This window comes from Sinocyclocheilus rhinocerous, unplaced genomic scaffold (assembly GCF_001515625.1).
Source record: "Sinocyclocheilus rhinocerous isolate Xijiao unplaced genomic scaffold, SAMN03320098_v1.1 scaffold611, whole genome shotgun sequence".
Classification (NCBI taxonomy): domain Eukaryota; kingdom Metazoa; phylum Chordata; class Actinopteri; order Cypriniformes; family Cyprinidae; genus Sinocyclocheilus; species Sinocyclocheilus rhinocerous.
Window position 1 is genome coordinate 209,602 of NW_015623515.1, and position 12,092 is coordinate 221,693.

The 12,092-nt window shown below is 38.4% G+C and overlaps 1 protein-coding gene across 2 annotated transcripts in view; it reads right to left on the reverse strand.

Annotated features, from left to right (window-relative positions):
- The window catches only part of rbpjb (recombination signal binding protein for immunoglobulin kappa J region b), a 58,118-nt gene that overhangs the window by 6,510 nt on the left and 39,516 nt on the right, over positions 1-12,092 (reverse strand). For both annotated transcript variants that reach the window (XM_016511459.1, XM_016511545.1), the window contains exons 3-6: positions 5,974-6,069; positions 1,164-1,329; positions 832-1,006; positions 512-649 (exon numbers count right to left, since the gene is read on the reverse strand). In XM_016511459.1, the coding sequence (XP_016366945.1) occupies positions 512-649; positions 832-1,006; positions 1,164-1,329; positions 5,974-6,069 (575 nt within the window). The remainder of the gene's footprint in view (positions 1-511; positions 650-831; positions 1,007-1,163; positions 1,330-5,973; positions 6,070-12,092) is intronic.

Here is a 12,092-nt window from a genome sequence, read left to right on the forward strand (position 1 = left end):
ATATATATATAGCAAATAAATTCTGTTATTTCCATTCATCTAAGAATCCTGAAAAATATGCTCCATGGTTTTCACAAAAATATTAAGCAGCACAACGGTTTAAAACATTGATAAGGATAACAAATGTTTCTTGTACACCAACTCAGCATATCAGAATTATTTCTGAAGGATCATGTGACACTGAAGGCTGGACTAAGGACTGCTGATAATTCAGATTTGCGTCACAGTAATGAATTACATTTTAAAATATATTAAAAGAGAAAACAGTTATTTTATTGTAATAATATTTAACTATATTTCTGTCTTCACTGTTTTTGATAGATTAAAAAAAATAATAATGCAGACTTGGTGAGCATAAGAGAGCTTTTAAAAACTTTTTAAAAATCGTATCAACCCCAAACTTTTGAACAGTAGTGTATATCCAAGTTATGCCAGGGATTGTGTCCCTTGAACAATTCTTTAACAATTTGGCAATCAACATTACTCCACAGAAATGTGCACAAAGACTTACAGAGGTGGATGTAGAAAGCTCCCCACTGCAGTGAGCTGGCGTGAAAGTTTCCTCCCTCTACGTGCAGGTAACGTGTACTGACCGTCTGCGAGCGAAGTCGGTTAAATAACGCCACTTTCGTTCCTGATGCTATACAGACTGCACACATGAGAAAGAACAAACCACAGAGACTTCAGACAATGTTGTGTGAATCAAAAGCCCTGTCTACTTTCCCATTTCCATATCTCTTATATAGCAGGGTGTCATCATTCATTCGAAAACTGTCAAACGGTCGTAAATGCTTTTCCTTTGAGTGTAATGTGGGTGGTGAATATACTCACGGTCTGCGTTTTTGAGGGACTGTTTTTTTTTGGAAGGTTTGGAGATGACCTTGATCCTCTTGCTGAGGAAGACGCCGATGTCTGCGCTGTTCCCGTAGAACATCTTCACCGACAGCATGAAGTGCTTGCGTTTGTCTGAATCTGAGATGTACAATGTTTTGGCTGTGCAATAGTTCTGCAGGGAGGAGGCAAGATTTGTGTATTCATGAGAAAAATTATGGGATGCTAATGGTATTGTTTTGGCTCTGTGTGCTTGGCTGAGTAGCTCTTGTCATTTTATTCTGGCAGCACATCTTTGTGTGTGTGTGTGTGTGTGTGTGTGTACGCATTACCTTCCCCTCTAAGTTTAGCTGCTGCATCTCCTGGTCACTGTTGCCGATGCCGATGAAGGCGCAGGGCTGAGACTCCTGCTCGGAACAGCCGTCTCGCTCCATCTGCTCCCTCTTCTTCTTCCATCCACAGCCCATCAGATACACACAAGGGGGAGGACAGAAAAACCTAGACAAACACAAAACACATTATCAGAACATAATTTGAATGAATGAATGAACAAGCAAACAAATAAAATGCTGTTTTGGGCAGAAATGAATGAATGAACGAAAGAATGAACAAATGAATGAATCTGACAATCAAACAAACAAAATGCTGCTTTTATGAATGAATGAATGAATGAATGAACGAACGAGCAAACAAATAAAATGTTGTTTTGGGAACGGACGAACGAACAAACGAACTAGCAAACAAACAAAATGTTTTGGAAATGAATGAATGAATGAATGAATATTTAAAACGAACAAATAAAATCCTGCTTTTGGGCAGGAATGAATGAATGAATGAATATTTAAAACAAACAAATAAAATGCTGCTTTTGGGCAGGAATGAATGAATGAATGAATGAATATTTAAAACATAACTGAACAAACAAACAAATAAAATGCTGCTTTAGTGAATGCATGAATGAATGAATGAAATAAGCAAACAAACAATAAAATGCTGCTTTTGGTCAGGACTGAATGAATGAATGGATGAATGAACAAATGAAAGAACAAATGAGTGAATGAACAAATGAATAAATGTTTAAAACAAATAAACAAGCAAACAAACAAATAAAATGCTGCTTTTGGGCAGGAATGAATGAATGAATATTTAAAATAAATAAAATAACTAAAATTAATGAGTAAAATTACTAACTAAAATGACTAGAATGACTAGAATGAAGGAATGAATTAAAGAAATGAATGAATGAATGTTTAAAAAAAGCATCTAGGCAGGACTAATGAACGAATGTATAAAAAATAACAAATAAAAAACATTAAATATTAATTCTATTAAATATTCAACTTCAACAGATTCTACAAGATGTGCATTAATGAGAAAATATACAATTATGAGCACAACTGTTAATTTAATGAACCTACAACAACTGTACATTACACATCAAATGTACATGACCTATCAGAATTACTTCAGATCAGCACTAGGTGGCAGCACATGTGTAGTGTTGATACAGCTCTCACTTTCAGGACAAACTCAAGAAACCACCGTCAGATGGTCAAAAACACACAAAATCCAAACCCAAGCTAACCTGAGCACAAGGCACATTTCAGGTCCCCCACCAGAGTTTGAGGGCTATGTCATCTTTGCTCATCTCAGGTTTATTGTGGGCTGCATCATCAAAGAGATGCTGGAGCGAACATATATCAATCAGCATGACCTTGAATGCAGAAGCACTTGACATTAAAGCCGTGATCTCTGTGGGTGACGTTATCAGCTCACTGCACCTCATCTTGGAGAGATGCTCGTCTAGACATGAGGCAGGGGAATACTCATGACACACAACTGCAGCTAATATCAGAAAACTGGTGCAATTAAAGGGGAATAACAGCAGTTCCACATCCAGTCAGAATGAAACATGCTGTAGACATGAGTTAGGGGGCAGACCCAACCCCAATCATGTTTCTCCTATATACATGACGGCCTCATTTGTACTGTTTAGAATATTTTGTACTGGTTCTTCTGAAATGAAAAAGGAAAAGACAAGTCTGAAGTCTACTTTCACATCCTACACTCTAAAAAATGCTGGGTTATTTCAACCCAACTTTGGGTCAAATATGGACTAACCCAACCGTTGGGTTACATTTTTACATAAAATGTTTAACCCAAAAGTTGGGTTAGTCCATATTTGACCCAAAGTTGGGTTGAAACAACCCAGCATTTTTTTTTAGAATGACTAGAATGAAGGAATGAATTAAAGAAATGAATGAATGAATGTTTAAAAAAAGCATCTAGGCAGGACTAATGAACGAATGTATAAAAAATAACAAATAAAAAACATTAAATATTAATTCTATTAAATATTCAACTTCAACAGATTCTACAAGATGTGCATTAATGAGAAAATATACAATTATGAGCACAACTGTTAATTTAATGAACCTACAACAACTGTACATTACACATCAAATGTACATGACCTATCAGAATTACTTCAGATCAGCACTAGGTGGCAGCACATGTGTAGTGTTGATACAGCTCTCACTTTCAGGACAAACTCAAGAAACCACCGTCAGATGGTCAAAAACACACAAAATCCAAACCCAAGCTAACCTGAGCACAAGGCACATTTCAGGTCCCCCACCAGAGTTTGAGGGCTATGTCATCTTTGCTCATCTCAGGTTTATTGTGGGCTGCATCATCAAAGAGATGCTGGAGCGAACATATATCAATCAGCATGACCTTGAATGCAGAAGCACTTGACATTAAAGCCGTGATCTCTGTGGGTGACGTTATCAGCTCACTGCACCTCATCTTGGAGAGATGCTCGTCTAGACATGAGGCAGGGGAATACTCATGACACACAACTGCAGCTAATATCAGAAAACTGGTGCAATTAAAGGGGAATAACAGCAGTTCCACATCCAGTCAGAATGAAACATGCTGTAGACATGAGTTAGGGGGCAGACCCAACCCCAATCATGTTTCTCCTATATACATGACGGCCTCATTTGTACTGTTTAGAATATTTTGTACTGGTTCTTCTGAAATGAAAAAGGAAAAGACAAGTCTGAAGTCTACTTTCACATCCTACACTCTAAAAAATGCTGGGTTATTTCAACCCAACTTTGGGTCAAATATGGACTAACCCAACCGTTGGGTTACATTTTTACATAAAATGTTTAACCCAAAAGTTGGGTTAGTCCATATTTGACCCAAAGTTGGGTTGAAACAACCCAGCATTTTTTTTTAGAGTGTAATAGTGAAAGATCATGCCTTAGACTGGACCACTAGCCTAGGGAGTTTGATCTGTATCAATCTGCCATTGACAAGATAGGAATAAAACTGTGCTGGTTTAATCTACCTAACATTTAAGAAGTAATTTCAATGATTATCACCATGTAAATCCACATTCCAATTTAGCTACAAAGAACATCACAATGCATTAGGGCATAGGGCATTGCTACTAATATTTTATATTTATATAATTTAATATTAATATTTATTTGACCCCCTGCTGATTTTGTAAGTTTGCCCACTTGCAAAGAAATGAAGGGTCTGTAATTTTTAAGGTAGATTTATTTTAACGGATAGAGACAGAATACCAACCAAAAAATCCAGAAAAAACGCATTATATAAAGGTTAGAGATTGATTTGCATTTCAGTCAGTGAAATAATTATTTGATCCCCTACCAACCAGCAAGAATTCTGGCTCCCACAGATTGGTTATGTGCTATACTTATTTCACTCACTGAAATGCGAATCAATTTCTAACCTTAATATAATGTGTTTTTTCTAGATTTTTTGGTTGGTATTCTGTCTCTATACATTAATATAAACCTACCATAACAATTACAGACCCTTCATTTCTTTGTAAGTGGGCAAACTTACAAAATTAGCAGGGGATCAAATAAGTATTTTCCCCACTGTATGGGGTTAACAGGGTGTTCCGGGTGGTTTTAAGGGCGTTGCAATAGTGTCAGGTCGGGGATGCTATGGCGTTTACCAGGGCGTTCCTAGGGTGTCCTGGGTGGTTATCAAGGCACTGCTGTGTAGTTGCTACAGTGTCTTTGGTGGTTGACAGGTCATGGGTGATGGTTAAAGTATTGTTATGCAGTTGCTAGGGTGTCATAGCTGGTTGTTAGAACACTGTTATGCAGTTGCCGGGGTGGTTGCTGGGACATTTCATGGTTTTATTGTCTGCTAGGCAAAAACTGTAAATCAAAATGTTAGTTCTAAAAGTAGGAGCACACCTCTCCTTAACAAACCCCATGATTTAATGAACCATTTGTGTTTGTAGCACTGGGACTGGGACGAGTTAGCAACATTAAAAGTAACCATTAGCTGTTTTAAAAGTCAACGGGGTCACAAGGACATGCAATGAAACAGAACTGGTGCAACAAGTCAAGTGCTTCACATTCATTTTCAATTGAAGCTAAATGATACACTTCCTAGTCATAAACCATCTCTGATTACAGAACACATGTATATGATTTTATGAAGCGCACACTTTTGTTCTCTCTGGCTCTCATCTGGTATTCTGTCGCTCTTGACATGTGTCCAGGTTTTGGCTGTGCTGTTCACGAATAACAGCGCTGTCTCTCTGCCAAATGAGGCCAAGCGAGCTGTAACCGCGACATCAGTTCCCCAGACACTGTGTTTCTCTACAGTTATCATCTTGTCTCGCTTTCCGCTGACCTTCTCTCCTTCGCTTCCCTGTCTCATATCGCCTCGCCTCCTTAATCATTTCTTTTCTCTTTCCTGTCATTATTTGGTTTCTTTTCTTATCAGCTTCTCTCTCACTCCTTTTTTTCTTCCTAAATGTTCTTGTCCTTTCAACTCTTCATCTTACTGCATTCTTAGGGAAGAGATGGACAGTGTAAGGGTTTCACATGGCCATGGGATAAGTTTTTGTGCTCAAAAACAGATAGATAGAGAGCTTAGAAGTGGAACACGGGTTAAAAGTGAAACGTTATTAAAACTGCAATGCTCATGGCGTAAGATGCTGAAAAACAATGAGACACAATGCAACCACCTGAGATTAAAATAATAAATATGATAAATGTTAAGTATTTACACTTACCAAAAGGTCAAATATCATTTACATTTCATCTCATGAATTCATCATGAATCATAGTTGTCATTTACCTTTTTTCATTGCCGTATGATTTCTGTGCAACTTTAGCATGTAGGATGAGCACAGTTTGGTCTCCTCGTTCCTTCAGGTAATTCCGCATGGCTTCTCTGAAATCACAGAAGCAAAAGAACCACATAAGACAGAAAATATTACCAAGCGATAGGAATTTTGAGTAATTCTATAGCCAAGTACTCTAAAAAAATAAAAGTAACAATTTAATAACGTGCAAAATTTCTTCTTATAAAACGGAGAGTTCCGGTCCTTGATTCTGATTGGTTGAGCTGTGTTCGAAGCTGTTGTAAATTACTCTACAAACATACACCTTTGTTTACTTCGTGTGTTGCTTGGCAACCACTTTGTTGCAACCACAACTGTTTCTGAGGAACTACATTGTTTGGTGGAAGAATACTGTTTTTTATTTTAACAACGCCCCTTAGCTGTTATAAATTCACTGTAAACCACGGCTTCTTGGGGCTTATTGCTTTATTTTTTTACTTCACAAATCAACTTTGAAATTCAACTATGCACGTTTTGAATAGTTTTACAGGTCGACTAGTTGATGTACCTAACTAGTTGATAACTTGTGCACATCCACCTCACCAACAGATATCTACCTCAAAAATATCTTAATTTGTGTTCCGAAGATGAATGGAGGTCTTACGGGTTTGGAACGACATGAGAGTGAGTAATTAATGACAGAATTTAAATTTTAGGGTGAACTAACCCTTTAAGTATGTTATTGAAACATAATTTCTACAGAATGTTTGTCCTTCCCCATTTAAATTGTTGAATGGAGCTGTACTTGCATACACAATTATGGCTGCCAAGTGACCTGACTTGGACTTTGGTATAAAGTTATAGATAAAACAAAAATCCATTACTGAAACAGGCAAGATTACATTTTTGATAAGTATTTTCATAAATACTGCAACTCTATACGACTTCTACTTTGCTTTTCACTCATGTGCTTTAACTCATACGCCACAGTTTCGAGTTTTTAAAACACATCTTTCAGACCTGTAAAACCACTTTAGAAGTGCTATTGTAGAGGGTTCTGGTGAAAGCATGTGGTGTATGCATGCGTGTTTCTTTAAAGAGAAAGCTTTCTGAAGGCCTGTATGCGCTTCAAAACCCAAATCTCCAGAGCTTGACTAGAAACACAGGCCCAAGTTTGATTAGCCAATTCTCTGGTGAGTGCAACTATGTGTTGCTTGCAGAAAGCACACAAACACTGTGGCCAAAAACCTCAGCTTTCCAGCTGGGGGTCTTTAAAATAAAAAGAAGGGGAAGAGGGGGGGTAAGAAAAAGGGCAAAAGGACTGCAACGTGTGTGTGTGTACAAGTCAAACGGCACAAAATCTCTTAGCTCATAATCGAAGAATTTCAATTTCCCTCAGTTAACTAACGAAAAACATCCCAGCATGTGCAAACTTAATTTAGCTCGCTAAATGTGGACACTCTGGAAGTGTGATGCATTTCAAGGAAACATAAAAAAAAAAAAACATTGCTTCAACGTTGTTGTTTAATATGATAACATGCACGCTTTCAACGGAATCCTAAACAGAGATATTCTGCAGGAAGATGAAAAACACTCTGATCTCTAACAGACCGTGTGTGTTGGATAAAAATGCTCACGTAGACACACACTCGCACAAAAAAAAAAAAAAACGGCCCATTTGCACAGATGTCAGTGACACCTGACACGTCAAAATGCTCAGAGGGACACAGAGACGGGGTAATTGTGGGGGGCAGCTTACACACACACACAAAGCAGCTTCCCTTTGCCACGCAAACGGCTCACACACGCTCAAGTTAGACAGGCTTTTGTTATGGAAAGCAAGGGGGCCCTGTGACATGAGGGTGGGAGGGGAAGAATGAGAGGGAAGAGAGGTGAAAGGGTTGTGCTCTGACAATAATCCTTCTCCTACAAGACAAGAGACAGGCTCGATGCACCAAGACTAACAGGAGGACTAATCACACGCTTAAAGTAAATGTAACTTCACACACTGGCCTATTCAAGTTACCAGTATACCCACTGTAAACCTGTATACACACACTGAGAGCAAAATGTGCTGCCACACAAGTGTGTCATTAAAAACAGAACTATCTTCTTTAAAATAAAGGTGCATTCGTAGTCTTATGCTAGAGTATTACATACTAAGAATTGTTTTTTATACGACTAATGCTAATACATTGTGTTTTTGAGGAGAGCCATCTGAATGCTGTACACTGACACGAGATGAAGTACACGTAACAGTTTTGTAAAAAATGTTTTGTGCAGAGCACTCCCCTCAACGCATTTCAGCATTTTGAAATCTTCGACAGAATCTTTATGCTCATTGGTTGCCGCTTCTGTAGGTATGCTAGTAGCGTAGTGTTGTTAGGAGATGCAAAAATCGAAATTAGACCGAACACACTTATTATTGTGCTTTACCAGCAGAAACAATGAATCAGTACCTGTATGGCTAAAAGGTTTAAAGACAAAAGGTGTAAAGACCAACATGGAGTTTTGGTTCCTTGCTACTGTTGCCTTTTGCTTGTTCAGTTGGGGTTTAAAGGGTTAGTTCACCCAAAAATGAAAATTCTGTCATTAATTACTCACCCTCATGTCGTTCGGAACCCGGAAGATTTTTTCGTTAATCTTCGGAACACAAATTAAAGGGGTCATATGATGCGATTTCAAGTTTTCCTTTCTCTTTGGAGTGTTACAAGCTCTTGGTGCATAAAGAAGATCTGTAAAGTTGCAAAGACTAAAGTCTTAAATCCAAAGAGATATTCTTTATAAAAGTTAAGAGTCAACCACGCCCTCCTAAAACGGCTCGTTCTAACACACCCCAACATGTCTACGTCACAATGTGGGAAGTTTTGCATAACGCCGCCGGAGAAAGAAGGCGTAACTTTTATTCTCGCTGTTGCCGCCGCTGCCATGTTGTGGAGACGCTGTGTTTCGTTGTGAAAGTGAAACTACTTTGTTTGGCCTTCCAAAAGATGACACAACTAGAAATCAGTGGTTAAGTTGTATTTACAACACTGTTCCAGAACACTTCAACCCAAATATTCAGATGTGTGCAGCACATTTTATGGAGGACTGTTTACTGATCCAGGGAGAGTAACGTTAGACTAAAATGCCAGCAGTTCTGACTCACGTAAGTACGTTTTCTTTTATCATTTGCCACTGATGATTCAAACGCGAGTTTTGAGCAGTGTAGAGTAGGGCTTGTTGTTTGTCATTTCTCAGATCACAAATGCAGACATGGTTTTAAGTTTACGCGGCGCGATGCAACGCAACGTGTAAAAAGACAGTACAAGTCATTATAATCAGTAATTATGTCCCCACTGGATGCAACAAATGCCTCGTTTATAATGGATTTTAATGTTTTTGTCTCGTCGCTCCGGCCGGACACGACATCAACAGTATGTGAGGGGCGTAACATTTCCGTCACACGCTTGAGGTATTCGGCCAATCACAACGCACTGGATAGCTGGCCAATCAGCGTATACCTCGCTTTTTTAGAACGATGAGCTTTGTAAAAATCGATGCATTTCAGAAAGGCAGGGCATAGAGGAGCAACAATAATGTACATTATGTGGAAAATAATGTGTTTTTTTAACCTTAAACCGCATAAACGCATTGCATTACACAAAATAATGTTATTTTTAGCAACGTCATATGACCCCTTTAAAAAGCTTATTTTTCAGGCTAGATCAGCCAATGCGCATGCGTAGTTCCAACGCGCTTATGACTGCGTATGCGCATCGGCTGCTCTAGCCTCAGGTTTCTATGGGAACCGGAGATTCTAACGGTCGCTGCAGTGACACAATGACTTTACCAATCAACGATTGGCTCTTTCATTTAGAAGGCGGGACTATCCCGCCATATTGCGTGTTGCAGTTTTTCCCATTCATAAATATAGGAGTGAACTGTCTTTGTATTTCTATAGTTTTTGGTAAGACTCTCTCGCTCTTTCTCTTTCTTTGCGTGTGTGAGACAAAAGTGACGGCAAGTCATATGCCTTCACAATAGAGTTTACTGTACGTCAAATACAGGTGCGCTGCGAATCCATTCAGATGAACTAAAAAGTATCACAGATCGCTTAAACTCTGCAGCGCTCAGTCAGTGTGTTCGGCGAGTGAAAATATATCTGTGCTAAACTTATACTTAGCCTCCAACTCACACACTGGTGAGTAAGATCTAAGAATTTATTAGCCATTGGCTAATATTAGACATCTTTTAGTCACATAATGTGAGTGATTTACTCGCATTGTAGAAGGTTGTCCATCTTCACAGTCATGTTTAGTAACACATACAGCTGTGCCCTCACCACAGTGCAACAGTAAAAAGGGAACCCTCTCAAACAGCGCCGCACCGCGTTCCAAACGTTGTTTAAGTGACATACACCGGTATTGCGGTATATTAAAAATTCATATCATAACAAAAATAAATACCGGTATTGTAGGGTGGGGCTACCCACAGAAAGAGAAAATAAGTCATCATCATGGATAGTTATGACTGAATAAATAAATAAACGGCAGTTTATTACAGATTATTGCTTGTCTTGTGACGGTACATCTAGTTAAGACAGTTTGTCTAAACCTACAGTAGTTTTAGTGTTACGCCATACACTGTAAATGTTTTTGTCATGCTAATTGATTTTACGGTCATTAAAAGAACGCTAAAGAGAAATCTTATCTGACAGGTTGTATACAGTTTTATCTAAGATCATGTATGTCAGTGAGCGTCAGGAAGCGAGTGAATATTGAACTGTGCTGAACCTCCCAGCCTCACAGGACACACACAAACGGTGAATTCCTGCAGATCTGGTGATGTCATCTTCCTCGGGCCCATGTCATCTGATACCTTTGATACTTCTAATAACCTGCCGTGTGTGTGTGTTCAGAAAAAGAAGACTCAGTGGCCATCTCCGACATGGATTTGGCTTATGTACTTCAGAAAGGACAGATCAAAATCTCTACTGAGCAGAGTCCTCTCCTATCCACGGATAAAATGTACCCGTTTCGCCAAATGCTAGCGAATTCCCTCAACAGTGCAAAGACAAGCATGTGTGGAGCACATGAAATCAGCTGCACGTCTGATTCGTGATTACAGGCACCAAAGCAAGAACATTCCGAGACTTTCGACATTTCCCTCCAATGCTCAAGTGTTTTCACATCAAGAGGGTTCAGCTTTGATATCCGGCAACCTGACAATTCACAAAAACACCAGCAGTGTTTACAAAGCATCTCAGAAGAGAGTTTATTGATGGCCCTCACCATTTGCAGGGGTGCTGGGGAAACCATAACACATCTTCTGTTAGCATTATAATCAAAGAACTGACAGTATAGCCCTCAGCTAAATTACGTTATACCATTTGTTTCTTCAAAGCTGGGTCAACACGGTCAGTTAGTCAGTCGACCACTAAGATTGTATACATTGTTTGGCTTTTTAAAAAAAAAAAAAAAAATTCCAACGATGCTTTGGATTTTGAGATGCAGCTTAACAGAGAGTTTTAATGTGCACTGTAAAAATGATTGTGATTTTAACAGTAAAATACTGTAAAAATGCTACAGTAAAAACCTGTTAACTGGTTAACAGTAAATTTCCATACTATATACGGTGAATAAATGTAATTACATTTAATGTAATTTTACACTAAAATACTGTTAAAAATACGGTTTTTGGAAGTCAAAAAGAAAAAGCCATTGTATAATTTACAGTGAAAAACCGTAAGTTGACACTCCCAGAATTCCCTGCATGACACTTCATATTTGATGTTTTTTTGTTGAAATAACATGTTTCTTCTTAGTTTTTGTCTTATCAGTTGTGTACATTAGGGTTTAATCTTACATCTAATGTTGTTAAATTAATGTCTATTGCATTATTTCAGAATCATGTGTGTCACCATGATGGGGTTTAGTGTTTGTGTGAATGACACTGTACACCGTCTATATATAAATATAAGTATTGCACGCCTCAGCTCGTAGAAAAACTGTTTGTGATGAGCTTTGGTTCATCATGTGACTTTCTCATCACCAACAGGTTTTGGTGGTTATCAGTGCATTACAATGGTTCAAAACAGCTATTCGTACTTCAATATGTTGGTTTATTAACATTACATCAGTTAATGAAATAC